Consider the following 25,948-nt stretch of genomic DNA (forward strand, 5'->3'; position numbering starts at 1 on the left):
CGACTGGCACGGCAGGGCTTACGGCAACTCGAAGTGAACCTGCAACACCCTCCCATTCAAAGGGAACCTCGGCCACTGGATAGTGGCCTGTTCTGCCGTCAGCCATCGCGGCTGGGTGAAGTACATCGGGAATTACCTGCTCTGGAGACACCAGTTGGCTACGTACCATAGTCATACTGGCTCCTGTGTCTCTCAGAGCCTCCCCTCTTTGGCCGTTGATGGTGACCCACTGCCCATACTTTACGGTATTTGCGGGCACCTGGATCTTAGGAACCATCTCCCGTTCTCCCAGGGACACTAAAGTGACACCCGCCCACTCCCTTCCCTTAGTTAAGGGCATCTCCTCCCCGAGCACTACACTAGCTACTCCGGGGGCCTTTCCTCCAATGGGAGGGGGTGGTCTTTTCGGGCACTTCGCATCTCCCTTATAGTGTCCGACGCCACCGCACTCGAAGCAATGGACAACCCTTGGCTGCTGACTCTGGCCAGGATTAGGGTTTCTGGGTGGGTTAGCCCTAGGGGTGAATCCTGTTCCCTTCCCTTGGAAGTTATTTTGGGGGCCTTTAGAGAACTCCTTTTTCTTTTCCCCTCCCTCTTTCTTCTGGGGGGCGCCCTGTCCGGCCTTTTGAGTATCCCCTCCAGTCCCCCTTGTGGACACCCGGGTACTAGCCCAAATGTCCGCCTCCTCAGCAAGCTTCCGGGGATTGGTCAGCTTGCTATCCACCAGGTGTTGACACAGTTCAGGGAAACATTTTTCGAGCAGGTGTTCCTTCAACATTAAATCAAACAACCCCTCGTAGTCCCTCACCTCACTGCCTTGAATCCAACCCTCTAATGCCTTCATTGCATAGTCCAGGAAATCCACCCAATTCTGTGTGCCCAGTTTGTGGCTACCCCGGAACTTCTGTCTGTATTTCTCAGGTGTTAGTCCAAACTTTCTTACGAGCGCCACTTTCATGGTGGGGTAGTGGGTCTGCTCATCCTGCTCTAGGGCCAATAATGCATCCCTACCAGCCGGAGGCATGTATTTGTACAATCCCCCTCCCCAATATTTCTCTGGAACCCCATGGGCCCTTAAAGAGACCTCATAGGCCGCTAGCCACTTGGCAATATCATCCCCTGCACTATAGCTAGCTACTATGTCTTTTGGCAGATAGGGTTTGGGTTCCCTGGTGATTTCTCTGTTTTGGCTGCCACCATTAGGAACAGTGTGTGCCCTGACTTGTAGGATCTGGAGATCCATCTCCTTGAGCCTCAACTCGTGAGCCATCCTCCGTTCCTCCTTTTCTTTCTCCAGCTCCGCTAACTTCCATGTGAGCTGTCTTTTCTCCCTCCGGTCAGTTAACTCTGTTTCAGATAAACCACCGCTAGAGACAGTGCTGCCCTTCCTGGAAATGGTTCTGGGCCCCGCTACTAGGTTCCCCACCTCAGGTTGGTACAACCCAGCCCCCTCGCTATCAGGCTCTCCATCCCTGTCCTCCTGCTCAGCCTTACTTTCTCGTCGTGCCTCCCCCCAAGCCCTCAAGCTGGTCTGGAGTTCACCCTTCTTTGCACCTTGGGGACAAAACACCCCCTCTCTCTGACAAAACTCTCTGAGTTGGGCCACAGTGTAAGTTTCCACATCTTCCAACACAAACTCCATTTTGCCCACTCAGATTAGAAGACAGGTGTTTACAGAAGCTATGCAGGGGGGTACCTTTTATAATACCTCCTCCCACCACCAGAGTAAATTTGGAAAAAACAAAACTCAGAATTAGGAAGTCCGCTTTGAGAAAACTCCTGGTGTAGGCCTCTGGACTACCCACAGTTATTGTCGAGTGGACGCAAGCACAGCTCTATCCCACCACTGAACACCAATTATGTTAGAAAACCCCGGGCAACCGGGTTAACAGTTACCCGGTTTTTCCCAACACATAAGGGGTAGCTTGGCTCGAGCGGTCGGGGTCAGGCACCGTGCTAAGCGTACGTCACACCCTCACAATAACCATGCGTTCATCCGTTCCAAAAACGACTCTACACCGTAAAAAGTTATGAAAGAATCTCTTTGTGTTTATCTTAATTTTCTCTTAGTTGCAGGGTTATGTCACAAATACAATACAAAAGGATTTTCTTCAGAAATAGCAGGTCAATTAAATAATAATACTTTACAGGTGCAATAAATAGGATTAGGTCATAAATACACAAGAAATAAATAGAGGTGCGATAAATACATAGGGCAAATTAATACTGTCAGACAATAAATACCAGGCAGGAATAAATACAGTCAGACAATAAATAAAACACCTTCAATAAATTATATAAGCAGTCAAACAATTGCAAATCAGATCACAGTTATGAGGTAGATTGATTTTACCATGCCCAAGTACAGCTTGTGGTCACTGGGGTGGCCTGGGGATGTCCCACCTAGGGTGGTCAAGGCTGGGGCCTAAGCTGAGGTAAAATGAGGGTACCCTAAGGTTCTGGCTCACCAACTACACAGTCCCTCACACAGGTCCCTACACCAGTCTCAGTTTGGTCCTAACACCCCTCTAGCCCCTAGAATGGTCTTTTATGGCTCCACAGGGCCTCAGATGCCCTTTCTACCACTTACTGCCCTTTTCTCGGTGTTCGGCTCCATTCGGCGCCGGGTCGACGTCGATGGGCGGCTCCGGTTCGATGACGAGTCGATCGGTTCCACTTGACGCCGTGTCGATGCCGTCGGCCGGTTCCGGTTCGATGACGCTGGGCGGCCTCGGTTCGATGTCGGGTCGATCCGCTTTACCTGACGCCGGGTCGATGCCGTGAGGCGGCTCCGGATCGATGACGCTGGGCGGCCTCGGCTCGATGTCGGGTTCCTGCGTCACAGGGTCACGGTCTCCCCGCTTCCGGGCGACTCCGGAGTGCGACCTCCACTCCCGACCTCCGTCGGCTCCACTTCGGGTTCCGGCGACTCCGGAGTGCAATCTCCACTCCCGATCTCCGTCGGCTCCACTTCGGGTTCCGGCGACTCCGGAGTGCGATCTCCACTCCCGACCTCCTTCGCGCTTCGCCTCGACCTCAGGCGACTCCGGAGTGCGATCTCCACTCCCGACCTCCTGCGCGCTTCACTTCAGCTTCCGGCGACTCCGGAGGGCGGACTTCACTCCCCCGTCGACGCCTCACCTCGACCTCAGGTGACTTTTACTTGACCTCCGGTGTCTCTCCACGACCTCCGTCGGCGCCCTCACTCGACCTCCAGCGGCTCCGGGTACGATGTCTGCCTTCTGTCAGCGCCGCTTCTCCACCTCGGGCTCCAGGTCTCCAGGCTTCTCGACGTCGGGTCTCCAGGAGAATTCCACCAAACAGGTCAGAAACTTGCTGTTCTTCTCCTTTAAGGCCTGTTCCGGCTGTTCAGGTCCTTAAGATGATTTTCTGGTCTTTATCCCACACAGGGCACTAGGCTGGGCTTGGTCAGTAGGGACTAGCATCAAGGGTGGGTTTCTGGACCCCACTCCAAGCACTGGTTTCCACCCCTGCTGCCTCACTCCTTCCTCCTTCTGTTTCTCTGTCCTCTCCCTTTACTAGTCAGGTGCCAACTGCCAACTGTCAACCTGAGATGGTTTCCCAACATTCCAAACCTGCCTCACACTGTCACAGGGTTCTAGAATGTTCTGGAAGGTACTAGTAGGTTCCAGTGATGTCACAGGTGACAATAGGTGGCCACCATTTTGTGTCTCAGGCCCTCAGACAGAAGTTCCAGGGGTAGGGAAAATGGCTCCCTGACACTGCATCAACACTAAAAAGTCTGGTGGTTCCCAAAAAGGAAAAATTCTAACAGGGTTTGAGGCAAAAGTGGGACAAAATAAATAATGATGAGGAGGGACCACCCAAAGGGCTGACAGGTCTAACACCGTGGCTCCGGCCTGACCGCGCCATTGCCCACCAGCTCACACCTATGAGCTTTCACCGCAGTTGACCCCGTCACTGAACGGTTTTTGCTCTCTTACGAGTACAGGCAATTTCGTTCACAATCAGGCATGTACACAACAAAGTCCTGATGATGATCCTGGTACTCCTCTAAAAGGATCGAAACGTCGTCGACCCCCTCTAAAATAGCATGCACGTTATTCCATTGTGTTGAAAAAGTGCACTAGCTGTTTTGAAAAAAGCTTATAACACTGGATAATCTAAAAAGCTTCAAATTCTGTCTTGCCTGAAATGCCTTGTTTGTTTTGTTAATGTCATTGTTCTATTTGGACACAGGACTGTGTCCCACGTGTATTTTGTTATATTTATGCAAATTTAAAATTGGAATAATTAAATCGGTTGTCCGGCTGGACTTCCAGAATATAGTATCGATTCAGAACTATATTTATCTAATCATTACCCCAACTATTTGAGGATCACTGTTGTTTGTACTGAACATAAGGATATCAGGCTATATTCTGTGCTGTTTGTTTCCTCTTGCGTCATGCTTGCTTCTTGCGTTCCCTGTGTCTCTAGGTGCGTTTGCCAGGTATTGCAAAGATGTAAGAGTATCGTATCCCATGCTGATGGTGTGGGGATTTTGCGTATCCCAGTAACCTCTTCATGTCTAAGTGCTACACTTTCCGCCTGAGCCCAGCACACAATGGAGTGAAACCAGGCGTTTACTGCTGGAGGTTCAGGGGATTTCCAGCGTCCGGTAAGGAGGTGTTTGGCTACTATGAGTCCCAGATCTATGAATCGGGTTGTCACTATATTTTTTAGAACTCTGATATAAGCCCAGAAGGCATACCTCCCAAGACCATTCTAGCGTGCGACTGGTGCACTCCCGATAAACTAACTGTTACTAAGTATGGGTTAAATATTGTACTTGAAAATTCAACTAGAGGTGGGAATGTTAATATTGAGAATGATGCATTTATGCTTAAAACCAAAATTGCATCTTTATTAACTAATTTGCCTGTTGTGAACTCCATGTCAACCCTGACTCAGAAATACGTAGTCAGGCAGGCAGGCTCTGAGACCTAGGCCTAAGGCCACTGATTGACAGGTCACAGGCAGGGCGGCATGTAGCCGGCAGACAAACGCACAAATAGGAAATCCCAGATCAATCCCACAGATAGGTGCAGCGATACTACAATGGTCTAGGGAGATTGGCCCAAATAAAAAAAACATGACCGGAGGAGTACCCGCGCTTCTAAGACACCATAAAGTCAGATGCCACATAGGTTAGGTACACACAGTGAACACGTGCTCCCCATGCCAGACATCTAAACACATTACCCACTGGCCACATTATGTCCATGCAAGGACGAGGTCCACCTTGTGTCAGGCTCTCACCTGGATCTTTTTGCAGGAGTGAAATTGACCACAACGTATGTTCCCAACTTCCTAGCTAAAAATCACCCAAGTCTGTCAAAAGCCAGATTGAACCCTGGCGAAGAGAGGGCGTATGAGTCTTGGCAGCAACACTGGGCTGTTATTCTGGTTGTTTGCCTTTCTTTTACGCTTTTTTCCTGTGTCTAGAATTCAAGAAAATTGAAAAACCATAAATATCTGTGTACGAAATACCTAAGAAGCCTACAATCTATGATAAATACAGGATGAACTGAATGGTCCCCTCCTCTGTGTGCTTAGAGTGTATGAATGAGATTCATGGCTGTGCACTGGTAAAATCTAAAGTAAAGCAGAAGTTATGAGACCTTGATGTATGAGCAAACTGTTTTCACTCCTTCCTGTCATGTTTCCCCTCCAAAAGCTCTGTGTCTGTTAACAAGAAAGGCTGATAAGAAATAGGCCCATTAGAGAAAAGTGAGCTAGGGTTACATGATGGGTGCGTGCACCAGCTTAGCACAGTGTCTAAGCCCCTTCGACAATACAAGACTGCTCGGCGCGGGTTACTGTTTTCCAATGTGCCAGGTGCATTGGGCAATCATGTGACTGTATGAGTGAGGCCTTGAAAGCACCATCTGGCAAAGGATTTTTACTGGTGTTGTTTTTTTTTTTAATAAACTCTGTTTATTGAAAGTTTTTTAGTTATACATCACTTAGGTAAAGTAGAGCAGCTTTTAGTACATATTGTCAGCGAACTGTGTATCATATTGGGCACAGTTCGTATCACATACAGATTATCACAACTCTACTTCGTTTCCCTCCCCAGCAGTCCCACTACTGGTTGGAGAGACACATATATTACCCCTATGAGCATTCCATCTACCCCATATCTGTTAACATGACGGATGGACGCAGGTAGATCCCGCACCATAGATGGCTTGAAATCAAGTCTAGAATAATATTTACTGCTGAAAAAAAGGGATATATTTTCAAGTCCTTTAATATTTTCTACTTTAATACTTACGAACTACCTCTTACAACTATGTCTTTTTGTCCAAATGTTCTTTATTAACGTGCTGTAAAACGCATTATGTCCATTGTTTTTTAGACTTTTCTTGGTTGCCTAGCCCCCTAAAATCCCTTAGAGCTGTCAGGCTTGCTCACTTGAATTGCTCGCTTGATGGAAGTTTAAAATGATTTTACGCCACTATTTTGCCAGCTGCACTGGCTTCCGTCTGGCTAGAATCAGGGCATGTATTTATAGTAAAGCAGGTCTATTTAGAGAAAAGCAGGCCAGACTTTGAACATTATCAGATTTCCTTCAGGAATAACAGTATTAGTGATGGTACTTGGTACTAAAGGTTACACTTTTATTTTCCCATTCAGTCTGTGCATTGCGTAGCCTTAAGTCCAATACCACTGGAAATTATGGTACATATCGATAGTACTGATTCCTTATTGTAAACCTTTGCCTTTCCGTTAATATTTGCCGCTGTTGCGTAACAGTTTGAAATGTTAGACCAATCAAAGAAACTTTGGCATCATCTGTTCAAGCAGCTTTTTACGCTATCTGCTAGAAATTACCAATGTAGGAAATTAGGTAACTCTTCCTTGTCAGTATATCAGTGTGAGTCGTCTGTGTGGTCTTTTGCTTGCCCAAAACTGCCGTAAATTGTTCTAGAAATGTGGCTAGTCTATGAGCCCTGAACTTTGATTTACGAGTGGAGTTGCCCTTGTGAGAATGTCTTTATTTAGGTATGATATGACTTCAGCAATATTTGCTGTATTTATGTGGAGGAGGGTTTCACACGTCTAATGTCTATTTGTCCTGGATAGCTTAATATCCTTTCGAACAATCAAGGGCCATATAAGACCATCAGACTTTGTAAAGCTGATTTACCAGCCTTTTAAAGAAGAAATCGAAACAATTTATTTTTACATTGCCTTAGTCAAACCTTCTTGATATTGTTTGTACAGTATGTCTGCCAGTTTCTTCCCTACTTGTCAGATGCCTCACCTTGATAGCCTTGTTTGTTGGCAACTAAATCAGCCAGGCGAAGTGGAGTAATGCAAGTTTTTTCTGCTAAGGAGCCCTTTGTTAAGTTTTACAAGATCAAGGTTCTGCTACAAATGACTCGACGTTAACCTCAAAGTCATGTCATTTTCATTAAACAGAAATCTTCCTCCTTAAAACATCCACTCCAGTGAAATGTCCTTTTAATTTGCTAGATAATAACATATGCATATGAATCTATTTGAAAAGAATCATATCAGCTATTTGTCTTTTTAGTGAAAGAAAGCTTGCTATTGCCAGATCACTAACTGCTTGTATCACCCTTAGTTGGAACAAAGCATGTAGAACTTCGTTAGCTAGAGCTGCAGTGTTTTAATTCAACAGGAATGGGGAATCGAAACCACAGCAACAATCTTAACTCTCGTGCACCTCCTAGATACCTGTAAAGCAGCTGCACAGACAGACGTGATAAACATTCACCAAATAATTACTTCCTGGGTTTGTTGTGTGACACTCAGTACTCTGAAATTGTTTCCTTTAAGTGAATCCTCTTTTACACATTTTTGACTCGGTATAATTCAAAATTGGTATAAGTTTAAACCTTATGGATCTGTAAATGATTCAATGTTGGAGAAGTTACTTCCTTATCTCTACAGGTTCACAATTTACATTCTTCTAAACCGTTCAAAGATGGTCCCGGGGTGGCATTCAGGCCTTTCCACTTCAGTGGCTGAATTTGAGGTAGAAAGACTTCACAGACTAACGTATAATGAGTATGGAACTGATTTTGAGTTTGGCGGAGAAGTTACTCTTTAATAAGCGTGGCGTATGTCCCTTCCACCTTATAACAAGGGAATTATACTTTGTGGCACTTGTAAGAATATGGACAAGCTATCCGCCATGTTTGTGATGGAATAACCCAGCCACCAAACTCTAAATCAGGCTCTATGCCTTTAATGCCCCTTAATCAGAGGGTTTGGGAATTTCCAGCTTGACATAGGCAAAGATTCAAAAGATGGGATCTACGAGAATACCAATAGTGAAAACAGCCATCGCACACAAGTACATTTTTTTCTTATTTGTTCCCAGAGAAAAATGATTACTCACATGTACTTTTTTCTGCTTTTCCTGCCTTTTAAGAGTTCCTGTTTGAACAGCTGTCCTGCACCAGCGAGGTCTTGATTTGGTCAATATATTGCTGCCTGCTACTGCTGACGGAAGAGAGGCTGTTCTTTTCGAAGTGCCACACAGTCTTTGGTAAATGATTTCAATCTCATTCTTAACTTCTCATTATATCTAGAAATTCAACCTAGCTTTGACTAAACGAAACTATAACAGATGGGACCAGATTACATAAAGTAGTGTTCTCCAGTGCGGGTTCCTCTCCATATTCACAAACCTTGAATAATGATGTACCTCTTGTCCGGATCCCAGCACACTTTTCAATAGTTAGAACATTTGAAAACGCCAATCTATGTTTCTGTTTTTTAGAAAGTCCAAATAGAGCAAAAGATATTCCTCCCAATCTTTATATGCTATTACTATTTCCCCCTGCAATTCCATAGAACCCTGAACATTTAAAAAACATGTTTTATGTTAATCTGTTGCTGTGCCATATCCCAGGGAATATATAATACTAATCATATGTTTATGATATAACACTTAGCGGTCGATTTCGGCTGGAAAAGGTTTTTCTCGACACAGACCCGTCATATTTTCCGACCGAACCGTACACATGCCTTCCAAATGACTGAGTACGATGCGATGCTTGAAATTTACATCCGACTCGGCCGGAATTTTTTTTTTACGGCCGAGTCGGTAGGAAAGGAGCCTGACGCGATAGACCTGAATGCTCAAGATTCGAGATAGCCAAGCGTCAACCCGACGCAACAGACAAGTACGCGAACGACTCCATGTAGCCAAGCACTAACACGACATGACAGACTCGGACGCGAAGGATGCCACACAGTCCAGCATTAACACAACCCAATGGACACGTATGCGAACGATTCGACACAGCCAAGCACATACACGACGCAACAGACATGTACGCGAATGACTCCATGTAACCAAGCATTAACACGACAGACTCGGATGCAAACGATGCCACACAGTCCAGCATTAACACAACCCACTAGAGACGTACGCAAACGATTCGACACAGCCAAGCACATACATGACGCGACATGCACGTACGCGAACAACTCCATTAACACGACACGACAGACTTGGACGCGAATGATGCCACATAGTCCAGCATGAACACAACTCAATAGGCTCGCACGCCAACGATTCGACACAGCCAAGCACATACAAGACCATTACCACATTGGTCCTGAGATGCTGGATTTTTAACCCCACTATCACCTTCGGGGCACTGTAGTGATGGGGGGTTTAGACCCCATTACCACATTGGTCCTGGGATGCTGGATTTTTTAACCCTACGAACACCTTTTGGGCACTGTATTATGGGGGGTTTAGACCCCATTACCACATTGGTCCGGAGCTTCTGGATTTTTGAACCCCACTAACACCTTTTGGGCACTGTAGTGATGGGGGGGTTTAGACCCCATTACCACATTGGTCCTGAGATGCAGGATTTTTTAACCACACTATCACCTTTTGAGCACACATGTGTTGGGAGTCACAATGTATGTTCACTGTCAGGATCTGTGTTGTGAGCAATTTACACACACATACATTAAATCTTGCAAAGATGGTGGGTGGGTTGCTTTCTCATCCTATGTGTGTGAATCCTGGTGGTACTAGGCATCCAGCCCCCTATGAGTGGGGATGGTAATAGGGATGGGCATCCAGCCTCCTATGGGTGGGGGTACTGGTGGTGATGGGCATTGTGCCCCCTATGAGTAGGGGGTACTGGTGGTGATGGGCATACAGCCCCCTATGGGGTGGACTCTGCTGGAAGTGATAGGCATCCACCCCCCTAATGGGGTGGACTATGCTGGGAGTAATAAGCATCCACCCCCCTATGGCGTGGACTATGCTGGGAGTGGTGGGGTTTCCTTTCGTGTCATTTTGGTGTGTGGTAGGTGTCTGACTTACCTTCTGCGTTGTGCGCGTCGGTAACGGTAGGCATACAGTATAGGGAAGACATGCGCGATTGGATATATGGCTGCTCCGTCTCGTCCTCGTTGATCGTGTTCTGGCGCGAATCGGAGCTTCAATATGCCTTGTCCGAATGCTGTGACTTGCTGGAAGCGGCGCCCTGTACGATGCGTAGTAAAGACTCATCGTACTTGCGTGTCCGGAAACTAGTTGGGAAAAGCTCCCGTACTACTCGATTTCTGTGTTTCTTGAGCCTGTTCGGTCGTAAAATAGAGCACGAATAGGAGCGGACGATTCGGACGGAAATTTGCCTGTAATACGCATCGTACTTGCTCGTTTGTGGAAAAAAGCTCCGGATACGAGTCGGTCGTAAGGTAAGCCTACGAATAGCATTGGGAAGGCATTTTTAGCGACATCGGAATCGGGCCCTTAGTGTTGTAAATAACAGGTGTTAAAATTACCCAATTTATTAGTACTTAGGCACACAACCTAATATGTTTAATAATTAAACCCAATTTCAATATATCTAGAAAGCACTGCTCTTTTTACACACCTCCATTCAGTCACTCCTGTGAGGGAATGGTCAAAGCACGTGTTGCGTCAAATTATTCTCTTCAGATTTGAATTTGTATGTATGTTATGCAGGAGACTTAATGAAAATTAAGCCTCCTACAGTCTTTTACAGCATATTCTTACATCACAAACCTTATAGTCCTGCATTTGGGGCATCACGTAGTCAAACAGTATCTGAGCAGGTGTTCTAGAAGCGAAGACCAAGTGCCTGAGGGTGAAATGATCAATCCCCAAACTTTGGGCGTTCATCCAGCCTGTGGCTCCTACCACATCTTTACATTTTTCTTTATTGCTCTGTATGGATGGATCCCATTCCTCTAGAATTTTAGGGAGGTTGTACTAAGCTATACTAAGTAATGTTTGATTAGTTCAGGATAGGCCTGTCCAGCTTAGAAATATTATGCCAGGTTTATCAGGTTTGAAAAACTGTATCCTGCAGTTTGTCTTTAGCCTTTCTTGTAATGCTTCATCTTCTTTGAGATGCCTGCAGACTTGGCCCCGGGAACATTAATATCACCTCTGTGCCTCACTAGGCGCAGCAGTATTGCCCCAGGCTGAATATATCATAATCAGCAACAAAGGTTTTCTTGTTTTTTTTAGTCCGTGAAGAAAAAAAGAGGTAACAGTTTTATGTTTTACAGAACGCCAACTCTTGCTTGGGTTTCCGTTTTTCCAGTTTGTGTCTAGAGACAGTGCAAAGAACTCACCACCATCATTAACGCCTCCATTACCTCTGCCATCTTCATAGAAGAATGGAAACATGCTGAAGTCAAACCACTCCTCAAAAAACCTTCTGCAGACACAAAAGATCTCAAGAACTATAGGCCCTTCTCTCAGCAACCCTTCCCTGCCAAAGTCCAGGAAAAGGTGATCAACAACCAGCTTACTAACTACCTAGAGAGCAACGACCTCCTAGACCCCTCCCAATCAGGGTTCCAGATGAACCATAGCAGAAACTACCATAATCACCGCCACCGACGACATCAGTTTCTGTCATAGACCTGGGAGAAACTGCCGCCCTAATCCTCCTCCAGCTCTCTGCAGCTTTCGACAACCCATCACACCACACCCTAAGTTCCATCAGATAGTAATTTAAGGGGATGCTCTCAAATGGATCCCATCCTTCCCCACAAGAAGAACCCAGAGCATCTACCTTCTACCATACATCTCAGACCCCAAGAACATCATCTGCAGTGTCCCCCAAGGGTACTCTTCCAACCCCACCCTGTTTAATGCCTACATGACCCCTCTGCAAAAATTATCAGGACCCATGGACTAAACATATCATACACCAACAGCACCCAGTTCACCCTTTCTCTATCTGCAGACCCCTCCACCACCAAGGTCAATTTTCACTTATGCATGACAAGTGTTGCCCACTGGATACAAACTAATTGCCTCATTCTTAAAACCAACACGACAGAGGTATTCTTCATGACAAAAAACAAATCCCCATGAAAGACTCCTGGTGGCCTGTGGAACTGGGTCCCTCTTCCACCCTCACATAATATGCCAGGAATCTCGGCATCATACTGGATAGCAAACTAACCATGAGAAACTATGTAACTGCAGTATCTGCAGCCTGCCTCCTCACTCTCTGAATGCCCAGGAAAATCTTCTAATGCCTCCCAGTCAGCGCCATATGCACTGTAACCCAGGCTCTTATCACTAGCCGCTTTGACTACAGCAATACTCTCTTAGTGGGAATCACCTCACACCTACTAAAGAGACTACAGGCCATACTTTACTCAGTCACCAGACTCGTCCTCAATATCCTGAGAGGGGCCTACATCACCCCACACCTCCAGGAACTCCACTGGCTCCCTGTCCACAAGAAGTTCAGTTTCAAGATGCTCATGCACGCTTACAAATCCCTGCACAATTAGGGACCGACATACATCCGTCACCATCTGAATGTCCACCAGCCCTCCAAGCACCTGCTGCCCTCGCCCACACCCCCTACATCCACCAAAGCAAGAGCGGAGGACCCTCCTTATCCAGTATTGGTGTATGTTTCATAGATTCACATGCTTGAATCATTCCCCGTTGTTGATTATAGTCCCACGGTACTATAATCAAGCAGTAAGGTAAAGCTATCATAGGTTATAACGGCTGTGGGCCTTCAGATTCAAAGCCTATGTCCTTTTTAAAAAACGACCAAACTTGAACTATAACCAATCTGGTACTAGCACCCTATAGAACACTCCCAAGAGAGGCTGAGTTCCTCACATTTTCACCACACGTCGTGTGTGAAGGGAGTCTCCCTGAGCTCTGCTCAAGTTTTTCTTTTTATGAACAGCGTTTTTCAACTTGAAAGATACTATGTCTGATAAGAAAGGCCTGTTGCGTCCCTTTAAGAGCTATGGGAAAAAGAGGGTTTACATAGATGACCCACACAGAGACTGCATCTACTGCCTCCAGTCACAGCATGAGGTAAAACAGTGCAAAAACTGTCACTCTTTTTACTCAAGACCCTGAGGGACAGAGGGCAGGCTACTTTTGTGGCTTAAAAAGATGCAGAAAACATCTTCTGATGAATAGAGTGACAACTTTTCCAAGTCTCACAATAGAGCCAGGTCACCTGAGAGTAAGTCATAGGAGGCCAAAAAAGACAAAAAAAAACTCCCATCAGACTAAAGATGTTTTTAAACAGGATAAACTTAAGAAAATTTCCTCAGAGCCAGCCTTGTCGTTGCATTCACTAACTTCTAAGGAAGAAAAGCATTTGTCTGCCTTGTCGTAAGGCATATTGAGACATAAATCCTCTAAAAAAATCCCTCTCTGCTTCAGTATAATCTTCGATGCTGCGAACATCGACGATCACAACTCCAACCCTCTCGTGGTCAAGACCGTCGAGGGCACCAACGTCATTCACGGTAGCCATCGGTGCTCCCATTTTGTCCACTGCAGCTATACCGTTGATGAAGATCTGAACGTTGACACCATCCACACCACCTCCGCCGACGATAAAGCCACTGCTGATGATGGCCTCATCGATGCCGGATCCGTCATCATCACATCCGTCGGAGGTGCACCCGTTTACAACAACATTGTTGACGAAGGCTTCTAAAGCTATAGCATTGTTCCAAAATGGGCAGGGTATCTCTACAGCCTGAGATCATGTCACTAAGCAAAATCTCTCCTTTGCCCCCTAGTCACTTTCTGGATACAGAAGAAATGGACTATGACAGTCTGTTTGGGACTGCTCATGTCCTTCAGAATTACACGTAAAATGTCAGGAGGAGGACGAAGACTATTATGATGAGGAGCAGTATTACCAACATTACTACCTTGTTCCTCCAAAACAATACCATCCGCATAGATATTATGTGGACCCTTCTAGACAAGACTCTACACAGCTGCTGCCCTCCTTGATCCAGGACTTACAAGCTATGTGTATGGATTATAGGAAATGGTTCTGAAACCTCAAGAAGAGCATACTGAGACACCACAAGCACCACCTGTGTTACCTTATATGCCAGCATTAACTCTGCCTCAGACTCCTAGAATGACCCCTCGTCCCATCATACAAGTGCCTCCTAGGGATGATTCATCCTCTTCGAAGGATGACGCAGAAGGGGGCGAAATTCATGGTCCTCCACCAGCTATGGATGAGTGGGATGATTATATTATACCCGTGCCATCCCCACCTCCATATCAACTTTCTGACTCTCCTCCGGAGGATTTAGGAGGTTTTCACAACCTAATGGATAGAGCTGCTTCCAGATTTCACCTGCCTATCACAGTGAAGCAATCCAACTGCTTCCTTTATGATTTTAAGGAGGAAACGAGGAAGTCAGTACGCTCCATCCCTATTATCGAGCATATTTGGCAAGAGGAGCTTAAGGTTATGAAATCGCCAGCCACAGTGGTGGCTGTTCTACCTCGGATCGACGAGAAATATAGAGCACCAGAGTATTCCCCTACTTGCCTTACAGGGCACGCCAAACCGGATTCTGTGACATCTCAGGCAGCACAGAGGAGGTAAAAAAAACCTCCAACCCCCATTACACCTCCACCTGGCAAAGAGAGGCGTCGCTTAGATAGTATTGGAAAGTGCTTCTCTGCCATGTCTGTAATACCAACGCAAGCGGCTAACACCTTGGCGACTCTAAGCCATTATGACCGCCAGATGTGGTCCGATATTGGTGCCATGTTGGATCTCATCCCTGCGGATAGAAGGCAGGAAGCCAAGAAGATATGAAAGGAAGGAGAGCGCATAGGCGCTGAGGGGGGTTATCCATTGCGCCGTGGATATAGCAACCACAGGCTTCAAACAACTAGCCAGTGCAGCGGTTTTAAGGCGCCATGGAAGTCTTAGCGCCACCTCATTCAAACCTGAGGTCCAATCTAAAATCCTGGACATGGCATATGATGGAGACACTTTGTTCGGGAAGCATATTGATGACGCCTTGTTGGCCATTAAAACAGACACGGAAACGGCCAAGTCTCTGGGGACCTACAATATCTAAAGGTACCCTCTCAAGGAGTGTGTGGAAGGGGTTTTTCGAGTTATAGGTGCATACCAATGCACCCAGCAGTACCAGACCTACCTGTCACAGTATCGACAAGGTTACCAACAAAAAGCATATAGACAACCATCTATAGCTGGTTTCTCCAGACAGGGCTCTCACAGGAAGCCACCATCCCAAAGCATCGATGCAAATCGCAAGCAGTGACCACAGTCAGGTGCCAGCTACTACAGTCTTTCTTCCAGTTGGTGCAAAAATCTCCAACCACATTGATCAGTTGCGGAACATCACAACAGACAGATGGGTACTGGATTTAATTACTCATAGCCATACCCTTGAGTTTTTACAACAGCTACCAAACACTCTGCCCAGGGGAGCACACCCCCCTCGTCTCCACTTGTTAGAACAGGCTGCCAAGACTATGCTCATCAAGGGAACAATAGAGGAAGTTCCTGTGGCACAAAGAGGAACAGGATTTTACTCCTGTTTTTTCCTGATAATTAAGAAATCAGGGGAGTGGAGAACTTATTTAGATCTCAGGCACCTCAACAAATTCCTCCGGAACTATACCTTCAGGATGATTACACTCTCAAACATCCTTCAGTGCCTCAACAGTGGAGATAACATACCATCCCTGGATCTGGAATATGCCCATTTTCATGTCCACATCATCCCCAAACACCTGACATACCTCAGATTCATGGTAGCTGGTACCCATTATCAATTGAGGGTCCTTCCCTTCGGCCTGAAATCGCCTCCACGGATATTCACCAAGTGTCTGGCCCAAGTCGCAACCACATTGCGAAACCAAGGTCATCAAGTATTCCCATAGTTGAGGCGCTAGAGGGCGCACGGCAAGAAGGCTGATCCGACATCCGACTGTTATCTGCCTGTAATAGGGTGCATCTGGGCGTCAAAAGATACTGACTGGACCAGTGAAGTGTCCAGGCACAGCAGGGCGGCATTGTGCACCGGTGGCGCTGGGGAAAACTGCTGTAATCGGTTGAGCCCGATCCCAATGACTCGCACACAAGATGGCGGCCGCCATAAGCCTGCAGTGAGCCTCGTAACAGGGTTGGTGGGCTGAGCGACAGACGAACCCTGGTGAGCATAGAGCCATAAACGGAGCCCCCGCCGCACGCTCAGTTACATACCCCAAGCAAGTGCGAGGCATCATCACCGAGAGCTCGGAATACAGTGCTGCCGCGGGCCCTGGAAGACCTGTGGTGACTCGGCAGTTGCGGTTGCCGCACCGAGCCGCTGGTGCTTTGAAGAGCTGCTGGAGTGCTGGATAACGTGGCGGTGGAGGCCGGAACACAACGTGAAGCCACTGTGAGCAGACGGCGTAGGTGAATATCCCAGATACATGCCGGGACATACTCCGGTGATAGGCGCTGAAAATGGTGGCCGCCCTTCGCCTGCTGTAGATCCGGTCGTGGAGCCAGCGGGCTTAGGACCAACATAACCCTGAAATACAATGCGTGCCTGAGCAGTGCAGCGCCTACACGGATTGGCCTGCGCCCTGCTGGTGGAATACAAAGACCTGCATTGAAAGTGAGCAGAGGCCTTTACAGAATTGCCAGGACCGGGCAGGCGTGGTGGCAAGGTGTGGAGGCAGTCTGGAACCGGGAACAGCCTGACGTGGCCCTGGTGGACCCAGCAACGAGGCGGCGGAGGCAGGAGCAGAGCACTGTGAATGGGGGAGCGGCCCGGCCTGGGCTTGCGTCTACGGCGGTGGGTGCGGGCCCAGGTGCAGGGTCGCAGTCTACGAGCCGCAGAAGGCGTGAGTGGCGCATCAGATCCTGAAGGGCTGTGGCCAGGCCAGGCACACGGCCCAATCTGTAGAGGCTACTGGGGCTATGGAGTAGTTGTGTGGGGGACGGGCAGAGACCCGCTTTTCCTCAATTGTGACTTCCATTGCTCTCAAGGCCATCTGTGGTGAGCTATCTCCCGGTGATTACCAGTGGCCCGTTTCCTGATATTGTCAACACAACTAGGACACTGGCAGAGGTACAGTTATTATAGCTCCTTTCACCCAGCAGACGCACACAGGTGTGCAGCTGCCTGGTAGAGGCCTCGGTGTACACAGTTGCAGCGGTCCACGGTGCGTGGTTCAACAGTAACTGCTAAATTACGTTGCTAAACACTTGTAATGGGGAAGACAGAAAAGTCCCAACCTCGCTTCATGTTCGACGTGCGGAAGCCTAGCAGGGCGCAACAAAAAGAGGCCTCAGATTCGGAAACGGGCACTCATTAGAAACGACCCTCCTGACAATGCGGAGAAACCTTCAAACCATTAAAGGGACTATGGCCGCACTAAATCATAGACTGGATCATATGTCCTCACAGCTAGAGAAGCAAAATACGTGAATGGGGGAGGTCGAGCGGAGGGTCTATGCTACGGAGGATGGCCTCAGTGAAGTTTCCTGCAAGACTCTTAACATGGAGAAGGTGCTAGCGCTTATACAAGCAAAGAACGAGGACTTGGAGGCAAGGTCTCGTTGTAATAATATCTGAATCATGGGCCTACCGGAGTCCACTAACACAGGCAAGATGGAGACCTATGTTGAGAATTTGTTAAGAGACATTTTTGGTCCTGAGGCCTTTTCCTCCATGTTCATCATCGAGCGTGCCCACCGCTCCTTGGCTGTGAGACTGATCCCTGGTGCAGCGCCGCGCCCTATCATCTTTTAAATTATAGAGACCGTGATTCCATCCTATGGATGGCCAGAGAAAAGGGCACGATTGAATATCAGGGGAACTCGCTAGTATTCTTCCCGGACTTCACAGTCGCAGTGCAGGCAGCGAGAAGGGAATTAAGCACAGTGAAGAAGCTACTGCAGTCCAAGGGCATTCCGTATGCCATGCTGTACCCTGCTCGTCTGAGAATAGGCCAGTAGGGGATTTTTTAAATCTTCACCAATCCGAAGTCGGCAATGGACCATGCGAAACAGCTAAAAAGGAGCTGGCGGGAAGCCCCAACCAATCCAGACGAGGAGGAGCAATGATATATGCACCCAAAACTGGGCTTCTGCTGTACCACACATTTGTGGTGGGGGTAGGCTTCTGAGCAATGGTAATGTGCATTGATGGTTTGGGGCCCTGTTTTGGGTAGCCCCGCTCCACCTTATAAAGAGAACTGCCCAGATGAAAAGTATCTAAATGTATGCTTTTAAGTTAAAAGGCTTCTTGTAGACCTGATCAGCCACTTCCTGCTTCGTCAGGAGGCTAGTTGCACTCTGTTGACCCCCAAATGGGAGAACCCCACATGTTGCAAATGTTTTTCCGTATCTTAGGGGTATTGTTTAATGGGTATAGGGATGGCTTTAACAAGTTGGGGGCGCTGAAGTGGGTGGGGGATCGGGGGTGGAGGGGTGGGGTTGTTTGGAACTTTATACGAACATGGCATCTGAACTAGCACAGCATATCTTGTATGAAGGGCACACTCACGGCATGTATAACACGCAGCGATGGCAGAATGGGTGGTAATATAAAATTCCTCACCTGGAAAGTACTGGGCCTTAATAATCCCAAGAAAATAAGATCTGTTATAGCGTATCTGGATAGGCTCGATGTACAGATTGCATTTCTGAAAGAGACGCACCTGACAAACAATTCAGAGAAAACCGTATGAGCATGTTGGGCTGGTGTGCGGGTGGCATCTTCCTATTCCTCCTACTCCAGGGGTGTGATGATCCACGTTAGGAAGGGCACTCCGTTCACACTAATTAGCACGGAAACGGATGACCAGGGCAGGGTGGCGATGGTTTCGGGCAAACTGGGTGGTCAATGTATATGGACCCAATGTGGATGATTCTGCCTTCTATGTAGTTGTGTGGCGTCGTATCTCCATGCATCCGCATGCGAAGATAATCTGGGGTGGTGATTTTAATGCTAAAAGTCCCCGAGTGTGAGAGGCCTCCTTTTGCTTGGAGGCTACAGCAGCCGTCCTTAACAGATCCACTTTTTAGGAGCACAATGGGAGAAGCAATAAGAAATTATTTTAGGGAAAATGAGGGCCCAGTAGACAGTGCGGGGGTTTTATGGGAAGCATTCACGGTCACAATCCGAGGAGAATGTATTAGTGCACAGACTGGGGTCTTGAAAGACTTGAGGTGACAAATACGCAAGTTGGCGCCTAAAATCTCTGCTCTCGAGCGGGAATATGAGCGCAACCCGGCACCAGAAACACTCGCTACAATCCGGAGCCTCGTGACCGAGCATAATCAAACGGCTGATCAAGAGCTGGTTCATAGATCGAGAAGGAGCATGGCACGGTACTATGGGGAAGGTGGGAGGCCCAGCCGCTCGCTGGCCCAGAAATTGGCCGCACCCAGGGGCCAGGACTACATCACCAAAATGGTTGATGGTGAGAGGGTGGCACAACACAATACGACAGAGATCAGCAAGGTGGTACTGGATTTGTACTCCACACTATATGGCGCTCATAGTTACCTTGCTGAAACCCGATAAGGTGGCAAATAAATGTGACTCATACAGGCCTCTCACCCTGGTCAATATAGACGCTAAAATACTGGCAAAGATGATTGCTGAAAGGCTGCAGCCGCTAGTACCTAAATTAATTCTTCCGGATCAGTCTGGGTTTGTACCCACTAGATCGACGTCGCATAACTTGCGCACTATCTTTGCAACGTTGCACTATTTCGAGCCGGATTTTAAAGCAGTCGTCGTGCTGCTTGATGCAGCTAAAGCTTTCGACTCCCTGCAGTGGGAGTATATGTTCACTGTCCTGCTGCGCATGGGCATGCCACCTTTTTTTCTTAAATGGGTTAAACTGCTATATAATGAGCTGGTGGCTTGGGTGCGTGTGAACGGTTGGGTCTCTGAGGCGTTCCCGATACACAGGGGTAAGAGGCAAGGATACCCCCCTGTCACCGATGCTTTTTTGCTCGCTCTGGAGCCATTGGCTTGCAAACCAAGCCAAAAACATGCGCAGGCAGCACTGCGATTCCGGCAGCAACCGTTAGTGGTCTCACAATACGCAGATGATATGCTGCTTTATGTTCGTGAGCCTGCTACACACCTCCAGGCGGTGCTGCACGAATGTGTTAAATTTGAGCGATACTCCGGACTGGGGATAAATTGGGCGAAGTCAACAATCTTCCCACTAGCGGCTGGCACCCGTGAAATAGAGCTGGATTTCCCACTGTCGTGGGCTACGGACCCATTGAAGTACTTGGGGATATGGCTGCACAAGGAACCTGATAAGGTACTTTCCATGATCTATGGCCGAGCCATCATGCAGATCAATGAGCAAGCTGCGTGGTGGGTAAAATTGCCTCTCTCGCTGGCTGACAGGATTGCGGTGACAAAAATGACGATACTGCCCAAACTCTTAAACTTGTTTGTTAATGTTCCCACCCGGTTGAATGTCTCATTCTTTCATACACTCAGTCAGCCATACTGACTCTTGTTTGGGGGAGGGGGGGCACGAAACCTCTGTGCAGCTGGAGCATGCTTACTCAACCATTCAAACGAGGAGGGTTTGAGGCGCCTGATATGTGGCTATATTACGTGTGCGTACAGGCGTAATTTGCGCATTATTGGTACTTCCCGCAACGGTACCTGCCACACACTGCAATAGAAGCAGATACTGTGCATCCGGTCCCATTGGTGGCGGCGGCACTGTCGGGTGGGGGTGGCGGCTGAAGAGCTGAAATAAACTCGGTATGCTGCACTGCCTGGGCGTGGAAAGCTCTGGTTAAGAGGGCGCAGCTGCCCTATTTGTATGCCCCAGGGCTGCCACTGGCTTCTCATCCGGACATCTCGGCAACTGACAAGCAAACTGCTCTACAGGCACTAGGCGCGGTAGAGATCAAACAACTGGGAGATTTGTACAAGAAGGGCCAGTTCTGGACGCTGCCGGATCTGCAGGCTGGGCGGGACCACGGAATAATGCTGGGCTTTTCCTACGTAAGGGTACAGAAGGCAATCAGATCTATTTTTTCTGACTACCCAACCGAGCCCAAAACACTTATAATTGGAGAGGAACATAGGGGTCTGATAACTAAACTATATAATGCGTTCATGATTGAGAATGAACTCACAGAACACCCTTCACATACCAAGTGGAATGCGGTTCCGGAGGCCCCAATGTCGCAGAAACAGTGGCAGTATTGCTGTAAGCAGACTGGCCAATTAACAGCGAATTGCAATCTTCGTATCATCCACTTTAAGTACCTGCACCAACTATATTATACACCGAGCCAATTGTGAAAGTATGGTTTGCGGGAGAACGTGCGATGCGGGCAGGATGAAGCAGACTTCCTGCATCTTGCATGGAGCTGCCCTAGAGTTCAGGCAGTCTGGAACCAGGTTATAAAAGTGCTTGCTGAGGTTGTGCTAGAAACTGTCAGTTGTACTCTTGAAGTTTGTTTGATGGGGATGGTAATAGGCGAATTGTTGCGGTCTCAACCCTTTTTGCCAAGCGGGCAGTGGCGCAATGCTGGGGTGCTAAAACTGCTCCTACTGTGAAAAAGTGGATTCGTGATCTGACCTATTGCAGGAAACAGCCGGGGGCATATGCGGAGGAGCTTCCCGAAGCCTCTAGGCCAAAGGATTTCTGGGCTTCGTTAACTGTGTACTTACTGGGGAACCCCGATTTATAGTAGACATAAGATGCTACGGAGCGGGTCGCACATGTTTGCTAAGATTGAAAATGTCTGTGGGAAATGCGTAGATTATGCTGTACAGTTGCTATGTGTTTAGATGCAAAAATGCTTGTACCATCATATTGAAAGTACTGACTTTGTTGGGTCCTGTTTGGGGCCTATGTATTAACGTGTTCCAAGATGTTTAATAAAAACAAATACAAATTTAAAAAAAGATGTCAAAAGAATTTAGCCCTCATCTGACATTTCTTTGACACGTTCTCAACAGCAAGGGATGCTTAAATGCCGAAGGAGGAAACATGCTTCCAGCTCAATATACAAACATTGCCAACAGTCAAACAGCAGCTATTAACAGCTAACACCACTGAGGAGAGAAAGACCTGTATATCATTTTTTAATACGTCTTCAATACGTCTTTTAAGGAGCATTCTTGATTATTATGCAATAAATCTATTATGTTCCATTTATACTTTTTAAATTCTAAACGAACAAAGAGAATTGTATTCGCTGAGATTTTTCATTAATATGGTTGAGCATATTCTAGAATAAACCTGCAAAGTGGGGGGTGGGGGGGGCATATTCCTGTACTTAGACACTGGCTCTTAAAAGCTCCAGCATCTCTACGAGCTGCCAAAGCTACGGAAGCCTGCTTAGCATTCTTCCACAAGCTAGGCCTTGTCTTCAGTTACTCTTAGCCAAGCAATGACATTCCTTGGAACCGATCTAGACACAATTCAGAGCAAGGCCTTCCTCTCTCGAGAATGGCAGGAACGGTCGGCAAAACTGGCATGAAACTTAGCAAGAAAACTACGCTTCAGTAAGGTTATACACGTCGTTTCTAGGCTTGCTGTCTTCCGCGATCGACTTAGTTCTGCTAGCTCGTCTCAAAATGAGACCACTGCAAGAAGAGCATCAACTTTAGTGGATTCAGGCAATGGGATCCTTCAAACACTCGATCTCTATCACTCCACCCATGAGAGAGACTTTGAAATGCTGGTATCTAAGGTCACATCTTTCACAAGGTCTCTCATTTCTACAGTTGGTTCCAGATTTTATTGTCACCACAGATGACTCTACGGAGGGTTGAGGATGCCATTTACAAAATCTCCAAATTCAAGGGAAATGGTCCTCATCTCAACGACTGATGCACATTAACAGGCTAGAGCTCAAAGCCATATTCCTTTCCCTGAAGGCTTTCCTCCCACAGAACAAGCAAGTGAAATACAGGCTTTTACTACAAAATAACCTTTTCTACGCTCCACAAATGGCATTGTGGTTCCTAAAGTTTTCCTGAAGGTTCCGTCACAATTCCACCTAAATTAGCCTTTTATTCTCAGAACTTTCTTTCCCAATCCGGCTATGCCAGCTGAACAGGCTCTACACACTCTGGACATTAAGTGGTCTCAAATTCTACCTGCAAAAGACGAAGAACATCTGCAAAACTGACAAGCTTTTTGTAGCTATGGACAAGGTCGTTAAGGCATCGCAGTTGCAAAGGTTACTTTAACCAGATGGATCTCGGATACAATCCAATTCTGCCATGTCAAGGCAGGCAAACCTGTGACAAAGAAGGGTAGGGTGCATTCCACAAGAGCAGTCGCCACTTTGGCTGCTCTGTGTACTGGCATTCCACTGGAGAAGATATGCTGGGCTGCAACGTGGAAAAGCACCCACACGTTCATGCAGCACTACTGCCTGGAATCAACGCAGCGTAGCGACACAGCCGTAGGCCAGGCGGTGTTACACCATCTATTCCAAAAAGGCGAGCCTCTTACAATAGCGGTGTTTATTTATGTTAAAGAGTAACCGTGTTTCAATTGTGGAAATGTTGTTGACTAACTGTTTCACATATTGACTTACCCATAGTTGTACATAGGTATATTTATTCCCTGTCTCTATACATTTTTGTGTATATATTTTTTCATAGAAAAATGCATTAATACTGATATGTGCATGTTATGTTAATGTTACCCACCATCCACTAAGGGTACTTACATTTATGATGATGCTGCTCGCTATTCTGATTCAAGCATGCGAATCTATGAAAGATACCACAATACTGGATGAGAAAATAAGCTACTTACCTGTAACTGCAATTATCCAGTATTGGTATCTTTCATAGATTCACATTCAACCCACCCTCTTCCCTGGAGAGGCTCTCCTTATACCTGGGATATTACTCCCACTTGTGCTAAAAAAAACTGGAGGAGCTCAACCTCTCTTGGGAGTGTTCTAGAGGGTGCTAGTACCTGATTGGTTATAGTTGAAGTTTGGTCCTTTTTTAAAAAGGACATAGATAGGTTACTGACCTAAAGGCCTACAGCCATTAAAACATATGATAGCTTTATCTTACTGCTTGATTATACTACTGTGGCACTCCCACTTCGCCTACGGGGAATAATTTAAGCATGTATGAAAGATATCAATACAAGATAGCTGCAGTTACATGTAAGTAACTTATTTTCTTCTCCTACCTCCCCGCCAAATCCTGGAATAGCTTCCCCCACCACCTCCGGACCTCCCCCTCCCTACAGGACCACAGGAAGGAGCTGAAGACATGACTGTTCGACTAACCCCACCCAGCAGCAAAAAAAAACAAGTGCCTGGAAATCCTCACGGATGAAAAGCAGCGCTTTACAAATTCATCTTGATTGATTGATTGAGACTTCTGTCTGCACCTGTGCCAAAGGTCCCAGTCAGTTCTACTACCAGAATTGCTCTAGAAGTTCCTCATCTCACCTAAACTTGAAAACTTAAAAAGCTTTTTCTGGATCATAAATACATCATTAATATTCTAAAAAAAATATCTCTTCTATTAGGTGAAATTCCGTATTACTTTTTCAAAGAGAAAGTCTTTAAAAACTGAATTATGTAATAGTGCCTAATTAAAGACACCATTTTATTTAGGTTTCACTTTGATTAGAATGAAAAAGATTGGAAAGCTACAATACTGTGGCTGTAGATAGATTGCAAGACGTTTCATTAGCTCCTTAACTGTTGGGCCTTTCCCCCCTAGTGCTGAACCCTTTTTTGTCTATTTTGAGTAGTTCTTGTTTAGGGCTCTGTAACATTTTCACCACATAAGGTATCTACACCAAGTTTGTGTTCTTTTATCCCAACATCCTGTGTATTGTAAAGGTACCCAGGGTTTGTGGATTCCCTCGGAGGGGACTGAGAGAATGGCCAAGAGATAGCTACATTTTGAGTTTTTTGGCTAAATAGGAAAAAAGTGCTAGGCAAACAATGTCTGCTGTGCTAAAGTCGCTATCTTTCCCGCTTTCAGAAACATGAAGAGCTGAATCAAAAAAAACTATTTTTTTTACCACAGTATTGGCAATTTTCAGAGAGGTAGCCCATTTTTCCTATTTTTTGTGCTTTAAACCTACTTCCGGTTTGTGGTGGAAACCAGTATGAAACCCATGGGTGATCTAGGCAAACTACTAATTTCTGCAAGGTAGACAACATTCTGAATCAAGCAAGGGGTCATATAAGTAGATCCCTCAAGGTTTTCTAAAAAAAACCTAACTGTTAACATGCAGAAATATTGAAAATGAGTAGAAAAAAACCTGCCATTTGTGAAGTTTTCATTGGAACTTTTTGTCTGAATGGTCAATAAACAAAAGCAATATATCATGATGTCCGCTACACCCTTCTGGCTACAGGGATATATAGAATTTATCGGTTCTCCAAGAACTCAAGTTACCCAGAGCCGACAACTGAGCTGCACCTTGCACTGGTTTTTTATTGTGTATCGAGTGAAAACCAATTCACATGGTAAAATATGTAGAGTGATACATGGGTATCAAGGAAACATGTATTTCTGAAATGAGACCGGATGTAGAGTTTTGGAGCAACTGTTATTTGTACACCTGTGAATTTGTGGGTACCCATACTAGCATGTGATTCAGAGTGGG

The 25,948-nt window shown here is 46.6% G+C and overlaps 1 protein-coding gene across 1 annotated transcript in view; it reads left to right on the plus strand.

Annotated features, from left to right (window-relative positions):
* The window catches only part of MEI1 (meiotic double-stranded break formation protein 1), a 2,222,673-nt gene that overhangs the window by 549,629 nt on the left and 1,647,096 nt on the right, over positions 1 to 25,948 (plus strand). The window contains exon 9 of the mRNA XM_085599901.1: positions 8,432 to 8,548. Coding sequence (XP_085456027.1) covers positions 8,432 to 8,548 — 117 coding nt within the window. The remainder of the gene's footprint in view (positions 1 to 8,431; positions 8,549 to 25,948) is intronic.

This window comes from Triturus cristatus, chromosome 4_2 (genome assembly GCF_964204655.1).
Source record: "Triturus cristatus chromosome 4_2, aTriCri1.1, whole genome shotgun sequence".
NCBI classification, from domain to species: Eukaryota; Metazoa; Chordata; class Amphibia; order Caudata; family Salamandridae; genus Triturus; species Triturus cristatus.